The 25,191-nt window shown below is 39.3% G+C and overlaps 1 protein-coding gene across 1 annotated transcript in view; it reads right to left on the bottom strand.

The window, feature by feature from the left end:
* ADAMTS20 (ADAM metallopeptidase with thrombospondin type 1 motif 20) overlaps positions 1-12,608 on the bottom strand; it is an 85,258-nt gene extending 72,650 nt beyond the window's left edge. The window contains exons 1-3 of the mRNA XM_059847061.1: positions 12,494-12,608; positions 11,831-12,177; positions 329-491 (exon numbers count right to left, since the gene is read on the bottom strand). Coding sequence (XP_059703044.1) covers positions 329-491; positions 11,831-12,177; positions 12,494-12,584 — 601 coding nt within the window. The 5' untranslated portion in view covers positions 12,585-12,608. The remainder of the gene's footprint in view (positions 1-328; positions 492-11,830; positions 12,178-12,493) is intronic.
* Between the last annotated feature and the right edge of the window lie 12,583 nt (positions 12,609-25,191).

Raw genomic sequence — 25,191 nt, 5'->3', positions numbered from 1 at the left:
CATTATCTTTTGTGAACAAAAGCAACAGCTTCTCTGGGTCTACTCTTTCAATGTTTACATATGGGACAATGTAGGTGTAAAAGCAAACCCACACCAAAGTTCTTGCAACATCATGGATTTTTTCTATATATACATTTTGTCCTACTTTTGAATTTGCACTGTCACAAAACAAAAGGAAAAGCTGACAAGACTTTGTGAAAGAAATGTGTACGTTCTAATGGCACAATGTGGAGAAAAATTATTTATGAAATAAAATCTTGCTTTTTTTTCTCCTTTAGAACATCTGACATTTGAAAAAGGCACAATAAAATTTAAAGTATGCCTGTACCTGAAACTTCACAGGGTTTATGGGATTTCTGATATTCTTTTTTAAGTTCATCATGCCTGTATATAAGATGAGGTTTGTTATGTTCATCTTCATGTTCATCTCCATCTGCTTTCATCAGAGGTTCTAAAATGTATTCACCATCATGTGCCTTGAAGGTGCCCATCTGAAAGTAAGAGAAGTAATTGAATTATTTTCCACTGAAAATACTGATATAAAAATAATTCTCATTGAAATAAAAGCTGTTTATGATAACATTTTGAAGTTAATGATGATACACATGCATGTGAGACGGGGGAAACTCCAATAAAACCTGGAAGGTAAGACAAGAGAAGTTTGCTTTCAGGGACCTGCCCCACCAGAATAACTCAGATTACCTCGCATATTAACAACGTATTAAAGGTAATTACAATAAGAGTTACGAAACAAAGGAAATCACAAAAATATAGAGAAACAAGGTATAACCAAGCAGGACCAGTTGGGAACTGTGCAAAGGAGAGCAGAAGCCATCAAGAAATTCAGAATTTGACTGCTGTCAATTGACTGCTGACTGGACTGATTTGTTGCCTTCTGTCCTTAACATAATTTATATAATATTCTTCTTCTAAAATTGCATTTTCCCCATAGATTAGAAACAGTGTTAACACGATATTATTTTTTAAGATTTTTAACTAGAGTACCAGAAATTCAAAGTTGACACCATTAAAGTATCTTTTATCCTTGATTCCTCCAAAATACTCCCCATCCCTGGCCACCACAGACACACATGGTTAACTATGTAATGGGAGCCACAGTAACTTGATTACAAACAAAAGCACTGGCACATACACAAAGAACAAAAATTAAGCTCTTTTCCCCCAGCCCCCTGCCCCATAATCCTTTCAATTATGAAATTCTAAAGCAGACTCTGCTCTTTCTCACTGCACTTCTAACTAAATACATAATTTCCTATGGCTTAAGTACTCCACCTCAGGCGACTATGAGGAGGAAAAAATGTGCAAGAATTTAATCAAATTATTTTCATACTTTTTAGCAACTTCCTCACTTCAGCCAATTAAAAACATCAAGTGAGTAGGTACAGCGCATCCTGATAGATGTTTTGCCACTAAAGCATAAGATTAACCAAAAAGATAACAGCAACATACATAATATGGTTTAAGAGATTAAATGTTCATGTCAGCCTTGAAACTCAGGGTTATAGAGAGAGTGGCAGAGCAGGATAAAAGAGAACAGAAGCAAGAATAGGGCTTTTCCAAACAACCTACTAAGTCTTATAAAAACTGCTGCAGACTACTTTAGTGTCCAGGGTATTGTACTGGAATTATAATATCCCCTTGAATTTGGGATCCTTCTAAGCAGCTATCAGCTGTCTATCTGTAAGAGTCTGTTAGTCTGACACATGGCTGAAGCCCATCTGCAATCTTGCCTGATATATAACATTATTAGAGATAATGTCAACACATTGAGGATGAATCCGCTGCGCTGGCTTTGTCGCAGAATGAAAAAAGACTTCTAAATAGTATTTTCATTCCAAGGCTGTTTAAATCTAACTCAGAGAAGCACTTTTCCCCCTCAGCTTCATTTAAATTCTTTGCAAGTAGTCTTCACGCTGGATCCTTAATACATTCAGTTTAGCCTTCTCACATCCAGTGTTTCCAGGGCAGGTAATTTGTAGAGGACAGCAGATTGAGCGTACCAAGAACAGCCTGGAAAGGGCTTCAGGAAAACAGACATGCCACAGCTTGTCAGTTAGTCTTAAGGTACAACCTTTTAGGTTTGTAATGACAGGGACAGACAAGAGCCTGTCACTCAGGGACAAAGCATCAATTCCTGTTAAGATTCCTGTTTTATTACATACACTATTATGAAGTCCCAGTTAACAAAATGTCATAAATCTGACCCTATACTATTTGTCAATACTCACATGCTAATTAATTCTTTTCTCCTGATATACCAAAACCCATATTTCTACATAATAAAGTATGTTCTTCCAGATTTAAGCAAAAACTTTATTGTTCCTGCTTTATTTTCCACATACATTTTACTTTTCTCCTATTCTTTCAAACAGGTGGAGCAGATAATCTGGGTTTGTTTCTTTAAGAGCTTTTCCAACAAACAGACAAGGAATGGTTTCAGTTACAATGCACAGATTATAAGAACAATACCCCAGAACTAGCAAGGAAAGAGTTCATACTACATTCTAAACTAAACTTCCAGAATATCAGACTTCCACTGGAAAAGACTAACTGCAACAAAAAGGCTATATTATTTTTCTATGATTTCATCCTAAAAATAAAAATTTAAAAAAAAAAAAGTCCCCAACATAAGACATGTTTTTGACCGAGTCTCCTCATTTAAAAACTTCTCAGTAACAGACCACAAATTTACGGGCCAAAAAGTTAGGAGAGACAGCTGGATGGGCAGAATCCTCCATAATGATTCCTGGCCTCAAAATTATTCCTAGCTTTTTTTTCACAATCTTGTGCTGTCAAAAGATTAACACAAGACAGTACAATTGTGTCCTTAGAGAGTCCACCTTCACAAATACTTGGGACAACCATTTTAGAAAAATGGCCTCAAGCAGTCAAGCTTCCTTTTGCTCTCTCTTTGGCCCACTGATTCTCAGAGAGTATCCCAGGATCAGTGGCCTGTTTAGATATGGAAAAAACAGCGGAGCAAATATCTATAATGCAAAAAGCTTTCATTCTTTCTACAATGAATTCTCTCCTCTTCAACAATGTATGGGTAAAGAAGCAGTAACTAAAACTGAGTAGCTATGAAGGTCTCCTACCTGTAGTCTATGACAAATTTTTGCACATCAACTGAACATTCTATGTTGTATGTGAGAAAGAGCAAAAATTAAGAGATCAAGCAGTGTTCTATCTTAAGAAAGGTATTTGATATTTGTCATTCAAAACCAAAGAATGACAAATAGCCACTGATTCCAATCCTCCAAATCCACCATGAAAATAGTTTGCTCCTCATTTTCCAAACACATGCATCTACAAAAATTCAGTCACCAGCTACGCTGTTTACAGTCCAGCAGTCAGGAAAGTGATACATCATGTGGTGACAGATTCTGCTGATACAAATGGAGCTATTGCTGCATCTTGGACACACAAGGAAAAGAGCTGTGAGATTCAAATGAAGAATATTTTTGATAAAATGAAATAAAGAAAAGCCACTTAGATGTACAGAGGTAGATAGGTGAAACAGGAGACCAAGCATTTGCAGGAAATTAAATCAGAAATTAACTGGATTTATTTATCATCTACAGATGCCACTCAAATCATCTAACAAGAAAGCTGCCTGAAACATTCTATTTCCCTTCTTCAGATAAAGAGATAAAAGTACATTTAAAACATCTCTTCAGCAGAAGGAGAATACAAAATTGAAAACAGTCTCTTGCACATCATAAATAATGGGTCCAAAGGAAGAGCGCTACCCAGAAATATGCATATGCATAGACTTGAGAAAATTTATGAGAAAGCCCTCAGGAGAATGATAATTTATATTTTGGATTTAAAATATTATGGATGATCTAGACACTTTAGATTAAATCAAGGTTCAGGGGATCAACACAGCTACTCACTATATGGTATGACTTAGTGGTTTAAAGTGGCTTAAATCTGTATAGTCTTAACCAATAATAACTCTCTTGCAAGAGTTATAGAAATAAATATTGCAAAATTATGGTTAAAGAAGGTACCATGCCCATATACAAATTACATCTTTGTCTATAAAGTTTTCAGAACACATGGAAAACATAAGGGATATATAGCAGATTTCAGAAATGAGGAATTAGTATGTCCAACAGCACAACTGGAATGGTTTCATAAAAACTCTAAACGAACAAATGAAGATCTGGAAAACTCAACTCTAAACTGGCAGACTCCCTCCCAGGTAAGCTCCACTCCTGTGCTCAAGTACTTCTCATGCCCTTAAAGTATGGCTTCTTAACTCACTTAAAAACCTGTAAGTAGTTTATAGCAAGAGTACTTCACCAGTCAAAGCAATTTACAAAATCCCTTCCTTTTATACTATAATCCCTTCCTTTTATACTATAATCCCTTCCTTTTATACTCTTCTCTTCCCCTCTACTATCCCTCTTCTTTTGATTATTCATAGCTCTTGAATCATGTAAGAATCCCTCCCCCTTTTTCTTACTGCCTCATTGTTACAATATTTTATGATGAAAGACTTAAGAAGCATTGCTTAATTAAAGAAAAGAAGTTTTACAGTGATCATAGTACACTGTCAACATCTGGAAAAATATTTCTGCTAGAAGATAATTCAGCTAGAAACACAATAAGAGATAGCAGTTCAAGCTAATGTATTAAGATCAGAGCTAATATAATTGAAATAAGAAAGTAGCAATAAAATCATAAATTTTATATTTCTTCCCCCACCAGGGAAGAAATATCTAGCAACAAATGTTTTCTGGTAGAAAACATTTTAAAAGTGATTGAAAGCAACATTACATCTGAAGTTCTTAGAGAATAAAATGCTAAAAGTTTGTTATAGGCATCTAACTACATCTTAGAAATTCTGCGATGTTAAGATTGCATGAGCTGACTACAATCACACCACTAAAAGAATTGATGGGGCATTCACCTATGGCTGGAAGTGTCCTGGTCTGCAAAGACACCTGAGCATTGGTTAGATAAAATTTCTTAATTCCAGATTGAAATTAAGGTTCCATGTAAGTGCTTAAAGGGATTTTACCTATTTGTATGTTTAGACCACGCCTTACCAATAACCATATGATAACCAGGAGTTTCTAAATAAACTTTGTAGCCAAAACAGAGGGGCTAAATAGCAGAAAACTTGGGAGAATGTTAAAAAAAACGATCTCAAAGCCACCTGGTAAGAGCATTGGTTCATGGAAATAAACAAGGCTCAGTGGAGTGGAAGGAAGAGAGAGGGGTCATTTATTTATTTATTTTTACCTTTATATACAATTCACAGTGAACAAGCTAGACAAGCCAACTAAAAATATGCATAACAACTTTTTAAAATAGATATATACATGGAAATTCCATTACAGAAAAGCAGTTATCTTACATTGCTTGTTGAAATTGGCAAAACAAAATGTATAAATACATAAAAGGGTTTTTCTTGCTTGTTTGAGGGTTACTTTGGGAGGGAGTAGGTTGTTGGCTTTTATTTTTGAGTTTTAGGGGATTTAGTTTAAACACCTCAACTACCATCAAGCTAAGTATTCTGACAGAACACAGACCTAGGGGATCCATACACTTTATCTTGAAGGAAACTCCATCATATCATCTCGCCTGTCTCAGAAAATGTCAAGCAAATTTACATTTGCAACTTATCTCTGTTTAAAGAGAACTTCCTAGTTTGATGTTTGTAAGGAGATGCAGAACCAGCTTTTTATCTCACTGGGAGATGAATAGCTCCATACAGTCCTTTTGACCTCATAAGCACCATCACAGGCAGTTATCACTCGAGCACACAAGCCATGGTTAGATTTTCACCTTAGTCAGCCACACAGTAAGCTACCTTGAGTACTTCTGTAAATATGTGCATTCCCAAAAGATATTAACTGTTCTCAGTGTCTGGCTTTGCTATCTTAATCTTGCCATTTTCTACATGAGGGTATGTCTGAAACTGAACGAGAATTGAGACTACTGCAGATACACTATCTCATATGGGAAGCCTATCTATTCCCCAAGAGTACAAAGTTTCCTGAGATCCATGACAGCTAAATGTTGACTGCCACCTGGGACTGGAAGCATAAGTTCAGACAAAAAAAGAGAACCCACACACAACCCCTCCCCCACACCTATTTGCACACCAGTAATTTAGCTTAGTGACAGCAAAGGGCCATATGTTGTGTACTCTGCCCTTCCCTGACACAGAAACTTCTGTGTATTTCCTCAAAGTTTAATGAACATGTGTTTATGTATATATAAACAGATAAAAGTAAATCAAAGTTCCTTTGGCTGCCCAGAGCATACCAGCAAATTCACCTGGGTCACACAGATCCAAACAATAAAAGCAGCAGTTGAGAACTGCTTTTTCTTGATGGCTGCAGCCATCAAAACAATTTATTTGGCAAACATATGGGCAAAGAATGTGCCCAAGCAGTCACCAAGGAAAGGCCACTAGACACAGGATGTGGGCAGTGATGGCTGAGCACCCTTGACATAAAGCGTTACATAGGCACATCCAGTCTGTTGAAAGGACAATTCCTACAGAATTTTGCAGGTGGACAAGTAGACACATACTCAGGTCCTGCTACTTTTGATAAAACATTTTCTGTGACAGACCTTCAGCTGCACAATCTGCAACTCCATGTATCTTCTCAGTTTATAACTGCAATGACCACCTGTATTTGCTGATCTGTGCTGGCCCATGTGTGAAGGTATAGCACCTGTAGAAGTATTTCCAAGCAAAGCTGAGATGAAAAGAGCCTGAGAAAAAAATACTGGAGAAGATTCAGGGTTTTTAAAACAGCTGTAGAAGGGACCGAAATTGTCTTACTATTTTTTAACAAGCCAAAAAGAAAGAATATTTTATCTTAAACTTGCAAAGTAAAACCTTTTACTTAAAACCACCTTGTGCTGATCAGAGACAGAGCAAATGCTCAGGGTTATAATGGAAGCACTGAAACTCTTCTTGTTTTACAGATCCAGAGCAAGAACAAGAAACCAGAACTACCAAGTGGAAGTCTTCAGATCACCCAGCCAGTAGCAGTAAGACTTTGTTTGCTCAAGCAAGAATCAAGTGCCTTGAGTTGACATTTTAATAGGATTGTTTTCCTAGCTTATGATGGAATCAGTAGATAAAAAACAATGAAATCCAGTATGTGCCTAATTCATAGCATTATAAATGTAACCGAATACTGAGACTATCCCACCTTCCAGATTTAGAACATATCTTTTTTGAAGTGACAGCTTAGAAGTTAAAGCATTAAACTACCTCAAGGTAAGCATATTTTCCAGTTACAAGTGTAAAGGTTTCTTGGAAAAAACAATGTAGTTTCACCCACTGAGGTTGTTAGTACTAAGGAGCACAAAACCAGGGAGCAAATATCTGGGGTTTGTTACCTGCACTAGATCTCCACAAGCAACTAGATGCTGGCTAAGCTAGCAGCAGCTTCTAGCAAGTTTTTGGGCTTTGGATTGTTGGATTTTTAAGCAATTAAAAATCACAGTTTTTTGAGACAAATTCCAAGTCTGCTTACTTTTCCCTAAAAGGAGCCACTTTACCAATCCATAGCAGCAGACAGAGCTGTTTTCAAAATCACCTCTGAGGAAGGTGATTGGCTGACCCATATTAACAAAAAATAAACACAACCTCCTGTACCGAGGATTGCAAAGATCCACACTTAGGTTCATACTCCTGCCCTTCTCCAGACTAAACTAAGTCTGATGTGCAGTAAGGGCAAAGGGCTCCCTTGAGCTACTGAAGAAACTTGTCACACTCCAAAGCTATATTAGAACAAAGTGGTCCTGCTTTCCTGGACTGCAGGAAGCTGGCAGCTGGCAAATACACACAAGAAGAGAATAATGTGTACTTTTCTACTCCTAACTACTGCCAGTCAATGAGCATGTGAAATTGCTCTACACACGAGAGACCAGACACCCAAAAGAATGTATTTTTTCCTTCTTTATTACCTTTTCATCTCTCACAGTTGTCACATAAAACACCTTTGGCACTTAAGCATTCTTCTAGCTCACAAAAACTGATTTTAACTGTTCTCAGCATCAGCCAGCACCCTCCTAACCCCTGAGAAAAAAATACCAAACAGTTTCTATAGCATTCATTCAGGATAATGAAAAAAAAAAAAAAAACAACCAAAAAAAGCTCTTTTCTTTAGATGGGTCCAGCTAGGAACTGAAGGTGCATTCTAGTTAAAATACGGGAGCTATCACCATTTATAAGACACTTCATTCACTGGTATTAGCTTGTATTTGTCATTAAGCTCACAAGTCAAATATTCTCAAAAGTTAAATGATTTTTAACTATTTGGGGTTTACCTCTTTGATTTTGCTGTCTGCATAACCTTTGAAAGATATCTTTAGTCTACATGCATCCAGGGACATCCTCAGCAGATCCCATTCTCTGTTTGTAGGAAGCTATAACTGACGAATGCAGTAAAAGCAAAAAATATGGAACTTCAGAAAATAAAGTGAAATAAAGCATGAAATCTCAAAAATTACTCTAAAGATGCAAGAAATATGCCTGTATGTGATCAGATGTTCAGCTAGGCACCCAGGCCATCACTCCAAATGACCTTGTGCCTTTGATGGATCCCAAAGTTCCCTAATTATACACTCCCTCCTTGCAATTACTACAGACTCCCTGCTGACCTTCTAACCTCCCTGTGCCATTTGCACCCCTGAACCCAGGGCATGCTCTGAAATGTAACACAACAAAACTGCATACAGGGTGTCAGGAGCCATTAAGCAATGCTCCATGGGTACTCTGGGTTGTAGGTGCTCTTAGCACATACAGGAAAAGGCTTAATGGAGGGGGAAATGGGAAATCAGGGTGGAGGGGGACAACACACTCAACCTGAGAATGCAAAAAAAAAGGAAAGAAAGAAGGAACTTGAGGAGGAATGAAGCTGTGAATGAACCCAGTCAGACCCTGGGGATAGATGCCTACAGGATAAAGTGAATACCAATACCTGGTTTCACTTCACATGACTCAGGTACATATCAAGAGCAATTTTTAAAATTCCATTGTTACACTTCCTGTACCTTTATAACTAAGTACAATTTTTTCCTCCCTAGCTTTTACAGCATTGGTCAAATATAAGCAATTCTCTTATATATGCAAAGCTGGAAGATAGTTCAAAGAGTATCATAACTTCCATACACTAAGTTTAAGTTCAGCGATCCTACAAAGAGAAAGGACTTTACCTAAAATAAATATAATGCAAGGCTACCGAGTCACTAGCTTGGTTTCTACCTTCTTGCTTCCAATACATAGTATCTTACCTCAGCAGCAGTCAGACTTTAAATGTTTGGATGCACTCGTGATGCATGACACTGTTCATTAAAAGAGCAATAACTGACTAATGTATTTTTTCAGCTACATTTGTTGAATGCACAAACCCATGAAATTTTAAAAGCTTTGGGGATAAAAACATCTTTTTACTAATTTTTGAGGGTAGTCCCATCTAGGAATAGGAAATGCATTCAGGAAAGACAAGGTCTCACAGGATAATTCCACCTGGTCTGTAGTTCCCCCTTTTCATGTTCATTCTTCCCTAAACTCCAAAAAAGTTTTCTCCTTTGCAGTCGCATAACGCAGAAAACATTTGCTTTGAATCCATGAGGATGAGGAAGAACACTAGCTTGAAGGTTCTGAGTCAGGTTGGAGGACACTCTGTGCAGTTACAGGCAACCAGTTGGCTGTGACCACCACACAATCCCTCCCTGGAAAACTACAGGCATATCCCACAGAAGTGCAACAGCATCCAGGGAGGGATGCTTCCTCTTCTGAAAACCACTACCACTGAGGGGAAAGCAGACACAACACTGGCTATGCTACATACCTTCCAAGGTTGTATCTGCCTGGGCAGAAAGTGAAATGAGAGGTGAGAGAAAGTCCTGAGAGCAGTGAGACAGAAAGGTCTTTGTTGGTGGTCAGACCAGGTACCCTTTGAGCCAGGCAATGCCTGAGGACATGAAGTACAGCTGGAAGCTGCAGTGCCAAGTTCACAAGGCTCATCTAGAAGAGGGAAAGGCTAATTTAAAGGCACTCAGGGATTTCTGACCACACACATACATGATGATACTGTAATGTATCACTAAGGAGGAGAAATAAGAAGAGAGACATTCAGCTTGTTTCAGGCAAGAAGATGATCCTGTGACGAAGAATTTGAGAGCTAATAAATAAGGTATTTGAGACAACTACTGGCAGCAGTAAGGACGTGTTTTGATGAAAAGTTATCTTTAATGTACATGGTCCCTTCAAGTAATGCAAAGAAACAGTTTACAGCAATTGAATTCAAACAGGCAACAAAGGCTGTTGAAAGTAAAAATTCTTAGAACTTATTGAACTTTTTCTGTATGCCACTATTCTCAATGACATGACATTTGAGCATCTATTAAAATATGAAACATGAAAGAAATAAACCAAAACCAACCATATTTGTGATACCTCATCTTTCCCTCCCCTAGTAAAGATACTACTCCCTGTCTTAGTAAACATATTATGATATTTGGTATAGTTTTGAATTGGGTTTTGGATAACACAGTCAAGAACCAAGGACAGTTATTTGTAAAGCAATATAAAGATCTATAAATAAAACTTAGGATGAATACAGAATTACTTTGCTTCTTCACTAATTTCCAAGGACTATCCAAAGTCCACACACCTCAACCCAAAGACGAGATGGTATATATACAAATTTCCAAGAAGCACAAGAAAGAGGTGTGTCTTTCAAATAGCAGTTTTTTTCTAGTTCTCTGTTCTATCCTGTGTATCACCCTCTTTTAATACACATCAAACAGTCCTAAATACATTCAACCAACTGCATTCTATTCTGTGTAGGCTCCTAGAAAGAGCCTAGTATATGAAGTTGGATTTTCTTGAGGTCCCAAAAATAAGAGTCTTGCACCTTTAGTTTCCTGAGTGACTGCAAAAATAATGGAACAACACCAACTTCAATTCACAGTAATATTTACAATGGTGTATTTCTACAGTGTGCCTGTCACACAACTTGTCCTTGGCATTTCAGTAAGTAGTGATGTGGTAAAGCACAAGGTACCAGTCTTCATGTTTCTAGGGAAAAACTATAAAATTTAGCAACACAGTACAACTGTTTTCAAAGATAGTTGTGTGATACTATTTCTCCATTATCACTTTGGAAGACATAATAAAAGCTATCAAGGGATAAGTACAAAATGTGTATCATCGCAGTTTTGATTTGTCTACTCAATACAATTCTTAAGAAGGGTTTCACAGACACACTTCCACTGAAGTTAGGAAATTTCCTATTCACTTTCAGCATGAATGTGTTTAGAGAGCACTGCTGCACACTTATTAGGATATACCTTTACAGTACAACATACCTTTACAGTATTGTTGAAAGCTGAGGAAGAAACTGATCAACACCAGCTCTTCTCTCACCATCTCAACTACCATTACTCCTCACCCACAACCACAATATCTGTTAAGCTACAAACACATAACTGATGCCAAATGGCATCATTTTATCAAGACAATAGCTTACTGTGTTTCTAAGGCATGCTTTTCCCCTCCATTATAAAGCCCTTGGTGTCAGGAGTTACATCAACCAACTATATTACTGGCCAGAAAGAGATCCTTTGAAAGCGGCACTTGTATATCCCACCAGAGAAGTATCATCATGACTGCACACTGCTGATGCCAAGACATTTCATGACCAACTACTTGGAATGATGCCCAAGAATTTCCAGCTTAGCTCTCCAGCAAAGGCATCCCACTACATTTCTTTCAGGGAGGAGAATATGAATGGAGACAGGAAGCAGTGACCAACATGCTTACCAAACCACCACAGATGCTGAAGACAGCCATGTGCGTTTCCTGGGCATTGACATGCCCCCGGTAGAAACAGTGGCGCAAATCAGGGGACGGCTGCTTCTGCGGGGCCCCGACGTGCACCACCGTGTACTGAGCAGCAAGGAAGCCTGCATCAGCACTCAGGTTGAGCTGGAAGACCTGCCCGTATGCTCTGAGCTGGTAATGTGTTCGGAAAGCAGCGGGCTCCAGCGGTGCCTCCAAGCTCCTTTTCCTCCTTCTGAAATGATGCGTGTGCGGGAAAACTTCTCCAAACTCATTCACTCGGACAGGTGTGATGATTTCGTAAGAGGAGAGCTGCTTCACCAAGGTCTCTGCAACAGAAGGCAGGAGGCTCAGCCTGACGCCGCAGCACAGCAGCAACGCCTCGCCGGCATCCGCACGGCTCCTGGCACGGCACTCGTGGCGCCAGCCCGGGGTCCGCTGACAGCCGGGGGGCGGGGGACAGCCGCCAGCGCGTCCGGCGAGACCCCGCGGCGGCGGCCGCCCGGCCCCGCCACTCGCCGCCGCCGGGAGCCAGCGCTGCCTCCTCCCGCCCGCCGAGGAGCGGCGGCTGCCCCGCAGGGCACGGCGCCCGCCGCAGGGCCAGGACCTCCGGGCCGCTCGCCGCCTTCGCTGCCGCTCGCTTACCTTGTCCAGGGTGGAAGCGGACTCCCCACGACGCGGTGACGAGCAGGGAGAGGGGGCACAGCAGAGCCGCCAGCAGCCTCGCCCCCCGCATGGCTCGCTCCGCGGCGGCCGTGCCCGCAGCGCCCCCGGGCCGCCGCCGCCGCCTCAGCGCCCGCCGGCCGCCCGGGCCGGCCCCGCACCGCGCCGCTCCTCCATGCGCCCCGCGCCTCTCCTCGCGTCCCGCCGCCTCCGCGGCCCCGCACACGCCCGCGGGAAGCCGCCCCGCGCCCGCGCTCCCTCTGCTCCCGCCCTCGCCTCCGCTCCCCCAGCTCGCTCTCCGCGGCCGGGGTGGGCGAGGGCGGCCCTTCCCTTCCCGTCCCTGCCTCCGCCTCCCGTGCCGCTGCCCCCGCGGCCGGCGGGGCGGCGCGGAGATGCCCGCTGCCCTCAGGCGGGGCCATCCCCGCACCTCACAGCGGGCGCGGGCCCGGCCCGCCCCCGGGACACGGGCCGCCCAAAGGCGGAAGGCAGCCCCCCCTCCGCGGCTTGGGCAGGGGCGGCCCGGGGGTCTCGGCCCCGTCCCGCCGCCCCCCGCCCCGGCTGCAGGCGGCGTTACCGCACGCGAGAGGTGTCGCTCCAGCCAAAATATGGGCTTGTGAGAAGCCTGGCAACGCCGCGTTCCCACCGGGAACGGCAGAGGCCGTGCCGTGAAATCCAGCGGTGTGTGTCCCACAGATTCAGTATCACCAACCGCAGCCCCCGCCGATCACCTGCCACTGCGCTCAGCTGCGGGGGGAAGCCTTTCCCCAGGCTGCTTCGAAGGAAGGGGATGTCCAGGTAGAGCCTGACACCATGGTGTCGACAGACAGGAATTGTTCTAGCTCCAGCTCCCCTGCTTCACTTGTTCTGTCTGGGCGAAGTCTTCATAAAGCTTCTTGTCCCTGCATTCAGGGAGCCCAGCATCCCTCGCATGGAGTGTGTGGATTATCTATTTTACCTGAATATTTTTTTCCAGAAATGAGGGAATGGGCTAATCAGGCCTTGAGTGAAGCTTGTAGTGGAACAGCCTTCACTGCTAGAATAAAATCATATATCCCTTGTCAAGAGTCCAGGATTGTAGAAGGAATACTTGGATTGTTCCAATGTATATTGGCATCCAGCATAATCTTGAGAATATTGAGTCTTGTTGTGAGTACCATATTTCTTCTTGAATACTAAGACAGAAGCTCTCAGATGGATATTAAACTGTTTTCTCTATGTGGGGTCACTGATAAGCGCAGTTATATGAAAAGAAAAAAAAATATTTGAAATCTGCAGAGTGAAAGCAAACAAAAAGCTTATGTCTTCAAATACCGTGAATATTTAAGAAATCCAACAAGAAGTAAGAATTGCAAAGTATTTCTTTTAAACTGCATACACCAGAGAAGACTGATCATGATAGGTAAACAGAACTCCAGTTCTGAGAATTGGGTATGAGAAACAAGGTGGGAGGAGAGGGGTCCATTCTGCCCACCACAGAAGCATGAAGATGCAAGATTCATTTCAGTACCCCAACATGTCCTGTTGCAGAACGGACATGGGCAAAGTAGAGTAGAGTAAAAATAGAGCAAAGTTTAAGCATGAGTGCTTTGATTGTATTGGTATAAAATGTACAAGCAATAGTAAGACATTAAATTGAGAGGAGCAATTGTACATGCCTCTGATTTCTCCAGCAAATTAGAATTTTCCCATTTCTTGGATCTTACTTGTTGAAGCAGTTATCAGAGTGCAGCAAGTTATCTCCTTCCCAGTCAACTTAAATGGTTATCAGTGATGAAGCAAATAGGCACTACTTCATTAAATGGAAGCAAATACCTACTGATTCAGATGTGATGTTTCACTTGTTTGTGATTTTCAAAATTATTTTTTGTAAAAATAAACTGAAGCAATAAGTACTGGGAAAGTCAAAGGTTCAGTGATCCCAATTAAAGCACAAAGCTTTGTTGTAGACCACTTCAAAGCAAATATAAGATGACTCAATTTTTTTAACAATGTATGTATTTTTAGTGTTTCAGGAAAGACATTTGCTTCAAATGCAAATATTTCAAAAGCAATAAAATTACTTCTCCTAAATCTCATTTTAATGTGTTTAAATTTCCCTGTATTCTGTGTGAGAATGGAACTCCAGCTATTCTATGGGAAACATTGAAGGTCTATCTCTCCTTGAAGATCGATTGTTTAGAGCAATTTAAAATTGACGACCTTCATTTAGATTGACAAATGTTCCAGTAGCTCCTCTCAGCGTCATGGACAAAACCCAGTGCCAGCTAAGGCACTTTTATTCCCAAATTTTCAAATGAAACAAAAAGTAAATTTCCAAACATGAATCCAGCAATTCAGGCAATGTGAGGCCTCACAACTGAACACCTTTTTATACTTAGAAGCCAGAATAATGGCTTCTAAGTATACTGCAGCCCTACAGCCCTATTAGGCACAAGACTGATTTTCAAATGCAAGATGGGTTAGCTGTGCAGGAGCAAAGGACAATAGGGCAGAGGATTAAGGCAGTTCTAGCAGTGTTCATGTTACCTGAAGGGCTTTGGGCAATAAGCTGCGGTCATTCATTTGACCTCCACCCATATGGCATCACTTTGAATCTTGTGAGGAGCAAATATAACCCCGTATATCAAAGCGAGAGGTACATTTCTGTTAGAAAGGAATATAAGTACATGAGAAAATTCTGAAATCATGGAAATAGTATGTTTGCTACAACTGTTAGAGGAAGAAGGGTAGAGATAGGCATAAGGATGAAGTGAAGAGGAAGAATTATGGAAGTTATTCAGAGAAGCAGGACTGCAAAAAATGAAATATTAAAACTAAATTTAAAAAAAAAAAGGGGGGGAATAAGTACAGAAACAAGGACACAGAGAGGTTGTGCAGTCTCCATCCTTCTATATACTCAAAATTCATCTGGTCAGGAAGCCCTGAGCAACTTGAATTAACTTTTAAATTAATCCTGCTTTGAGCAGGAGGTTGGCCTAGGTGACCTCCAGAGCCTCTTTCCAGCCCAGCTTACTCTATGATTCTGTGTAACAAAAATTTTAAAAAAAGGTTCTTGGAGAAAGCTGAAAATACTCCAGTAGAGAGGAAAAATGAAAAGAAAAATGCCTATTAAAAGAACAGAGATGTAGGTGAAAAATAGGAGAAAATAGTCTTTGGCTACAAAGAAGCAGAAGAAGAAAGGAGACACAACTGAGCATATTTAGTAAGATTTTTTTCAAGGCTAGAAGTTATATACTGGCAAAGCTCCAGCTAAGGCAGTACAACTATGCTGGTTTGCATCTGCAAATGCAGTCCTCAGGGATGTAATGTATTCTGAATTCATTAAATCTGCATTGACAATAAAGCTTGCTATTGAATAGTTGTCTTTAAAATGCCTCCTACATTAGCGAAATAAATCCATCTATTTACAGTGTTTATTCTTTTCACTTATCTCTTTCAGTTGATATGTTTAGAGGGAAGTATGTTGCAACAGCTACTTTGCAAGTCGATGAAATAGAAGGGTAGTCTGTGCTTGCTGAAGTAACTTGTCCTCCTCGGGTTTCACTAGGATTTCATGGACAAAATGAATTGCAATTAGGTCATGATTGCTTAAGTATTTGTATTGTGCATTTAAAATGCTGCAGTAGATAAGGTTTACCAGATAAAACAGTAGGATTTGTAAAAATGCATACTGAAAAATTAATACATGTCTTCCTTAGAACCACAGATTAGCTATTATATCCTTTCACCTGTTTTTGGCTCCATTTTTTGATTTAAGTGGTCTTTTATAAGTGGTTTTGGCTGAAAATCACAAAGTGGAAAATAGAGTTATAAACGTCAGTCATTCAGAAAACGCAAAGACAACATTCCACAAGTAAGTGAAATTATTAAAAAAAATGAGACTTACAAACAAATTTTATTTTAAAAAGAAGACTGTGTGAAATATATATTTTACTTCTTTATTATTATATCTTGGCATTTTTCTGTTTTGTGGAATACAATTTAAATCAGACTTTCAGACTTATTTACTGTTCTTGACAGGACACTAAGCACATTGCACAGATCTTCCCAGTTTGCAATCACTTCTCTTATTCATCCACTTATCTCACACTTACTCTGAGATATTAATACTATATATATATATATATATATATATATATATATATATATATATATATATATATATGCACACACACACCATGGAGCCACCTGACCTCCAGCACAGGCACAAGAGTGGCCCAAGTCCCTTGGTCCCAAGGCTGCTGTTGTCAGGAGCAGGCTGGCCTTGTCCCAGTGCTGAGCCTTGCAGTGAGCCTGGCTCGCTGCCTGTCCCATAGTCCTTCCCATCTGTGCCCCACCGTGCCTCCTCCACAATTCCATCTGCAGTGAGCCGCGGGATCTGGGCTTGGTGGAGGGAGGTGTCTGGCTGGGTCAGTCAGTATTCTGTGTGTGTTGGCAGCTGGGCTGTGCCTGCATGACCAGACATGTGATTTTGATACATACTGCTAGAGAAAAAAAGTTACTTTTTTTCTCCACTGTATTTATACGTTTCTGCTACTATCTGCATTCACACTATAGCAGTTTTTCCACAGTGACTTACTCTAAGGTTAATGTCTGTAAATTTACTTTTTCCTTCATCAAAAGTGACAGAAGTTTCATAACTTTTATATTATTAAATGTGAAGTTGTCAGGTTTTATCCTGTGAAATACAGGTTTACTTAGAGAGTGAAAAGTCCTCCATAACATACCATGTAATTTAAACTTGCTTCACTTAGTTGAGATCTTGAATAATTTTTATATTAATCATTTTGTAGCATTGTCTATTAAATACTAACTTACTGGTAAAAATGTATTATTCACAAACAGATATATACCAGGCAGTCATAACTACTATTTTAAGAAGCTTATGATTGATTGATATTATTTCTTTGTGTTAACAAGTGAAGACAAGCCCTTTGATATCATCACAAATTCCCCAAGAGGGAAACCAAGAGGCATATGCCAACTACAAAGTATTACACCCAGCATTGTGCAAGCAAGTACCAAGGATGTACGGGGGCTCAGTGATCCAGGACACAAGCAGACTGATTTGTGCCTTCTGCTAACCCTGGGTCAGGAACCCTGCTCCAAGCTTCACCCTATCTTTGTGCTCCATCAGTACAGAGCACCTGTTGTATTGGATGGGAGAATTTCAAGGAGAGGCAAATGTAGGTCACCACAGACACCTAGAGATGCAAGCACAAGAAAAAACAAAAACCTCTAACCTGACATGTACAAGTGATTCCATACAAGTAATTCAGAAAAATAAGAATTACTGCAGTGTGCAGACAAAGGCATGTGCACTCACTGCCAAAAAGCATGCTTTTTTTTTGTTTTTAAAGTCACAAGCACATTGCAGCTGTTACTCTGGCTGGAGTGAAAGTAAAGAGACATAGGGTCCAATTCATCTCTCATATCAACGCTGTTAGTTATGCCAAGGATAGTTTGGCTCACATAGCACTCTCCTAGCTACCAGCCTTTTTCAGAGTCCCACTCTGGACTCTGGTTAGTGCCTAAAATTAGTCTACAAGAGAATATAAATTTAACATTCCAAGACACTAACAGCAGTCATAAAATTGGGCATCAAATTATTAATAGCAAGTGAGATGATTCCTAATTGTGCTAATGCAAACCTGCGTTTGTCCAGTGGTACACTGTGCCAGTCAGAAATGCTGGCTTTAGCTGGAACTAGACTCCTCAAAACCAGAGATTTGCATTAAAATATATGTCCATGTGGTGAGCTACGCTAAGACCAGGAAGATCTGGAGGCATCTGAACTCCAAACATTCTGCTAGGTTTGGTTCTGTAGCTTGATAGAAAGGATTACTTAGAGTACAACATGAGACATCCTCATATCCCAGTGCTGTGCTTCAAAAGGAGATGTGAGCTTCTTTTGCATTAATTTCACTGTTCTGACATTATAGTCATATGACACAAATGTGGGATCATCCCAAATTCATAGATCATTGCAGTATCTGACTGGACTAAATATTGTTAGAATACTTTTCATGTGTTAGAACTCATAACTGACTATGAAATTGCTGAAGACGAAAGGAGAGGAAAATCATGTATAGTACTGACAGGCTTTCCTGTTCCTTTTCATGTCTTGTAAGAAACTTCTAGGAAAAGAGTTGTCAGCTCTCTGACAGCTGATGGTCACTGCATTAGCATACTGGAAACTACTATCTTCATTCTGGGTTTTTCTCAGATATGGGATATTTTTATCTTCCTTCAGACACTATTTTTCTCAGCTGGGAGACGCACAAGAAAAGCACGGAACTGATCACCAAGATTGTGGATGAGGGCTTCTATGGCAAAGCAATACAAAACTGTGTGTAAAGAGCTGTGTTGTGTTTCCATCTTTAGTAATTCTGAAATATTATCTCCTGAAATATTATCTCCTGATAGCCAACTTGAAAATGCTGACATTACAGAAATTTGCACAATTTCTTTTGTGTAGATAGGGCATCACTTCCCTATTGTTATTGTTAACAATTGAAATTGTCATTCTGAAAAATAAATACAAATTCAGAAGATTATGTCATCTGAATTTAGTTTTAGATTTACAAGAACTGATTAAGGAGAGTTGTTTTATTCCATCCAGCAATTACAGAATTTATTCAGGAGAAAATCCATGTTTAATTCTATTTCTTCCAAAAGAAATTTGCTCTTGTGTTTCCATTAACTCTTTAATAAACTGGGCATGCTTGTTACTAATTTTCTTGATGATGTTCCTCATACACTAAAAACTCAACATTTCAGTATGAGAAAATCTGTATAACAGATATATGGTGTATAGTAGTTTGATTTGCTTTCTGTTGCAGGGTTTTATATCTCATTAAGACACCAAAAGAAATTAATGCAAGGATCCCACATCATTCTTCTTGAGGTCTCTAAGTCAGAGTTATTGGGCAAAACTTCTTTTTCACAAGCTTGAAAGAAATGGCATCAAGCTGAAAGCTTTTCCAGTTCTTTTACATCCTCTAGTCAAACATTTTGAGGACAAAAATCTTATATTTAGTTTGATCAAAGGAACTAAAATTTAAAAAAAATGGTTCAGCCACTGAAAAAAAAAAGGTAATAACTTTAAATAATGCCAAGCAGGACCTAAAATGTGTGTCTTGAATACTTACTGTTCTGAACAGATTTGAAGTTCATACTGCTGAATGGATAGGTCACCAAGTCATTTATAAGTGGGAATTCAGTAAAGCAGTACAAAGATACTTTCCTCAGTGCTTTAAAAACTGATTTAATATGTTTGCAGTGCCTTCCTGAGATGCCACTGTTTCCCTTTATGTAAGACCCATACAGCAACTTCCAGCCAGTGAGAGGTACAAAACAGAGGCATTTGTCTAAAACCAGTATTGAAAGAGAACATGTGTGTTTTCTGTGACCTAGGACACAAAGTTTAATGTTACCAGCAAAATTCAAATAGCTATTATTAACAACTCTAAGACTTTCCTGCCAAGCAAAGGGTGTTGTGTTGTAGACCCTGTTTGCTAAACACTGAAGCAAAATCGTTTGGTCATTTGATTTCAGACCCTGGAGAGTCACAAGATGGATGATATTAAAATAACTATAATTTAAACAAAAATATTTTGAATTTGAGGAAACAAGACAGTTTCATTCCCTCTTTTTTCTTCCCAAGACTAATTTCCTCTTCTTTTAAGCATCTTAATTTCTAAAACCAGAGAAGTATTAAACTTCTGTACTCAATAATGCATTTATTACTAAAGGATGAGAAACCCTTAGTTCCTCTGTAATTTTAGCAAGTCTCCCACAAATGCATAAAGATAAGCTCTCACATTACACTTTGAGGCAATAATGAGCACTTTTATTTGGTACTTAATACAATTGTAAGACTGTTCCTTAGACACAGAATAACCTAGAGGCCTCAAAGGGACTTAAGTGGTTGTCAGACCTCTGAGGGGAATATGTGCACTTTGCTCACATGTACATTTCCTCCTGAAAAGTGCTGCTATAGAGCAAGAAACTGTAGATAAGTGTATATAATGAGTTACCTAGAAATTAGCCATTCTTTAAAAATGGCAACGTCAAATCAGGGCTCACAGGGAGAAATTACACATGGCTCTGTCATGTTTGCATTCCTTTGAAACTGTTCAGGCAAAAATAGTAATAGTACTGGTAATTTCTGAATGGCTGCTTCTTTCTGTTTCTAGAAAGCATGGACAATCTACATCCTAATTTGTACATAATGAGGTGTTATTGCAGATACTATGCCATCTTCCATGGCTTGGCATTTTATTGGTAATTAACCCTATACAAACCAAGTACAAATTGAGTAAAAAAGTAAAAGATCTAAAGTAATTTCAGTATTTGGATGTAGTATGGAACCAACCTGAATTATAAGTAAGAAAAGCATAATTACTAAAACCAGAGTCATCAGGTTACAATTTTTTAAATTATTAATTGCAGAATTTTAAACTAATTTTAATTAGCAGAATAATCCAGGAGAAATGCCTAGATCAAAACAGAGGCTACAGAAACAGTTATGATCTTGTCACCAGAATGTCAAAACATCAGCTGGATTCCATCTCTATTCCATACAGCAGGTGGTAGAAGGAAATCATCTGCTACAATGATCCCAAGCTAGCAGGTGGTGGCATCAGTCAGGCTTTTCATAAAAAGCAAATTGTCCTCATCAGAAAGTTTAACAGAGAAAGATACAATTCCGCTTTAGCTTGTGTTTCAGTAAGTCATTTCAGAAATAATTTAACTAGCTAAGGTGGCTCAAATTGTACATCTTTAAATTCATAAAGTTATCACTATACATATCAGTGTTGTTTAGCTGCTTTCCTTAGGGCTTTTTTCTAACATTCAAACTATTATTTGCTCTTTAAAATTAGTATAAAGGCTGCCTAATGACCATTGCCCTGAGATTGTTCTCTCATTAGACTTAGTGGATCTGTGTATATACACCATCTGTGTCTGCAAATTTCTCTGCTCTCAGATTGCCATGAAGGACCATGCTGGTAACTCTCCTCTTCCTATATGCATTGCAACAAGATAATTTTATTTTAAAATATCCAATCATATTTCATCAATGATGTAATGTTAACTGCTGTGTAATCCCCATTTTCTAAACAATCTTTTTACTTATAATATTTTATTGTTTATATTTATTTAGAGTTTTTTCCTTTTTTGCAGCTCATGTACTTATCTATTCAGTAAACATACAAATAAACATATTTTTAAAATGCTATAGATATACCTCTGTGAGGTTTTTATATATAATGCATTTTCCAAAAAATTAAACTTTGTTTTCAATAATGATTTTTCTTTAAACTTCTGTTTCTAAAGGATTTTGCTGATAAATATACTCTTATTGTTTTTTTAGCAAGTACACACACATATTGTTCTAATAGTTGTACATTAAGGGTGTACATTATGTTTAGCATTTGATTTACTCCTAAATCATGGCTCTTAGTTACAGTCTTACTGATTTTTGAAACTTTTTGCATCTAATTTTCTCAAAAGCATACCATGGAGAATTATGTTCTCTGTTTGCTAAAAGATCATTTTTGATAACATATGGAAACATTTTCTAGAGATTTTAGCACTCTGCTTGGACACAGCTTAATTAGTAAATGCCCTAACAACATGTTCTTGTCATCACTCAATAATGAATTAAATAATATTTCAGGTGTAGTAAAATACTCACTCAGGAATATGGGAAGCACATTATCTGTCTGGAAATAGAAACTAAACTGTGTTGATTGCATAATGCTACTATTATTACTGTGTCTTATTTCAATTTGGAAAATAATTATTTCTTTCTGCATTATTTAGAGAGCATCCAGGACTAAACCTTTCCATGAATTGCACCATACCTACCTAGTGAGCTCAGCAACCTTTGTCTGATTTAATTTTCATTGACAGACAGATCTATCATCTGATACCTGGCAGAGGAGCACTTAAATATAATTACCTGTAACCTTATTACAGTGTCTTAGAGGTGAAAACTATTAGCTGCCAAGACTGACTGTGATGGACTGTTAGACAATCAGAAATCTACCTCACTTGGGTCATTCCTTTTAGTAAGCAATAAAATAGCTAGAATGTGATCTCTGTAACCATGGGAAAAAATCTACAGGGCAGCAGATACATCCTTGAACTACTAAATCTGTATATATTGGGAAGATCTCTTATGGTGTAGTAATTATCACTGAGAACTGTTTATCATACACATAGCATATGGATCATGTTGCTTCAGCTTTGCTTAGCTTATTCCCTGTAGTTTTCCACTTTCTTTTACAAAATCTTCCAGTTTCTGAGAATGCCTCTGCCTATACCCCTCTTTAATATAGCCACTTGCATACCCATTTATATATCATGTATATCCATTTTTTAATATCCTAATGTATTTAGACTTGTGTAACACATCAAAATATAAAACAAAACAAAAACTTTATGAAAAAATATATTATGTCATTTTTTTTTAAACAAGAGTATTTCCTAGGTGGCATTATCCTATTAAATACTTGGACCTCAGTTAATGTACTTGTTATATAAGTGGGTGTTATAAAAATGGAGGTTGCAGCAGAAAGATTCAAATTTGAGTGAAACAGAAAGGTCCCAAAATTAGAAAATTGGAAAGCGGTGTCCTTTTACGAGCAGTCTAAAAGTAAAAGTGGATCAAATGTCATGTATCCAACATGGGTTCTCACCAGAAAAATAGCCTGGCAGGGGATTAGAGGGATCAGCAGTTACCCCAGTGACCTGACAGAAGGCTGGTTAGTTGGATTGGCATCAGGGTGGAGGTGAAAAGGAGGCACAGAGCCAGTGGCCATCCGTGTCAGAAACGAGAGGGCAGGAGGCCAGGCAGGATGACAGCATTCTGTTCTTGCCCTTATTGGAAGGCAGGGCTGACTGCATGCAATGAATATTTCTTTCCAAATTCTCAGATTCTTGTAATCAGTGTGTTCACATTTTCTCATTTGGAGCTTCTTTGATTTGCTGAAGGGAAATATGCAGAAAGGTAAGTCTCTTGTGGTGAAATCCTTTGTGCCAAGTGAAGCAGCAATGAGCATGCATCAACGAAAATACTCAAGAGTTGTTTTTGCCCTGAAAAACTCCATCTGGCACTTTGAAAGTTCCCTAGATATCAAGATAGAGGAGTGGCATGCAACTGTCTCTATTGAGAGCAGTTAATCCCAACCCTTATGCCAAACTGAAGGACTTTGTTCTCCCCTAGGACATCCTCCTGCATACACAGAAATGGAGAGGGAAAACACTCCTGCTGGGGGATAACCAGTCTGGTGCCACCAAAAAGAGCAGCAGCCAGATGGATTGCAGTATGGCCTGTTCCTCTCAGTGCACAGAAAGGCGTGACAGACAGTAAGCTGTAGTGCCAACCTAAAGCAGTGACAGTGAGCAACAGCCCTGAGATCCTGCCAGAAGGGGATATGTTGTTTAATCAAGTCAGTTTTAGGTTGGTGCATGACTCACAGCACAGCTAAAGAACATGCTTACAGTTCCCTCAGATATTCTACAGCACTTCCAGAGCAATGACAGCAGACTTGTCTCAGCATCTAGGAAGAAATATTGATGAGATGATCTCCATGTAAGGTGAATAATGACATTTTCCTACATCACTGCTAGATTTTTTAAATGATAGACCTTCAATCAATCAAGAGAGCTTTACCACACAAAATAAACATTAAACAGCTGCTTTATTAATATCTGTTATTACCTAGCCTTTTTAGTGCAGGGAGAGGGATTATCTCAGTTGCTGTACCTTTGGTAGTGACTCATCTGTATCAAAATCTGACTTGCAAGTTAAGACTACTCCTTTTAGGATGTGTCAAAAAGCACTTTGATAGGTGGAGATGGAAGACAAAACTTGGAAATGAAACATTTTGTCAAAAACTGCTACCCACTAACCAATGCAAAAGCAAGACTGATTAAATATGAAACATCAGGTGGCAGTGGGCAGTGGGGGTGGACTGCAAGGAGTCCCCACCTCATTTCAGGTGATCTGTTGGAGACTCAAGCACTGAGTCCCTTTCTCAGTAGCCCCAGCTGTGCTCACTTTTTGTCTCCTCTAAAGGTTACAACCACCAAACTGGACAGATGTATCCCATTTCACTCTCTGCTGCTCTCTCACAGAGCAAGCAGCAGCTATAAATAGGTATTACTGTAAGGCTCCCTCCTTGCTCTGTGCTTTGGGCTGTGGGACAGATCCTTGAGAGAAACCACACAAAAAGAAATTTTATGGGCTCAGTGCTGCTCCTGGCACAGGAGCAGCAGTTCTACAACTAACATCGTGGACTATGGGATTGAATTAAGTGGGAAAGAATCCTAAAAATACTCACATGTTTTTCAGAGTGATAATGCATTACTCCTTCAACAGAATTAGTACCGAGTTTACCAGTTTACATAAATAGGTATAGTTTCACTGAAGCAGTAAATTTTGATCATTGTTTCAAAATTTACTCTTTTCTTACTGACTGAATATCATTGAAATATCAGCTAAGTATTAGAGCACAAAATTCACCAAGTGCACCAGACTGCACGAGGGGCTTAGACTTCCAAGTTCCCAGATGCTCCTGGTTCAATCTGACCACATCTTCTGAGATGTTGTTTGCCTTGAAACCTACCAGTCTCAGCAGGATTTGGGGGTGCAACACTTTTCTGCAAAA

The sequence above is a fragment of the Haemorhous mexicanus genome, chromosome 5, assembly GCF_027477595.1.
Source record: "Haemorhous mexicanus isolate bHaeMex1 chromosome 5, bHaeMex1.pri, whole genome shotgun sequence".
In the NCBI taxonomy this organism is placed as follows: Eukaryota; Metazoa; Chordata; class Aves; order Passeriformes; family Fringillidae; genus Haemorhous; species Haemorhous mexicanus.
The sequence above is the reverse complement of the archived record's forward strand: the minus strand, read 5'-3'. Positions and strand labels throughout refer to the sequence as shown.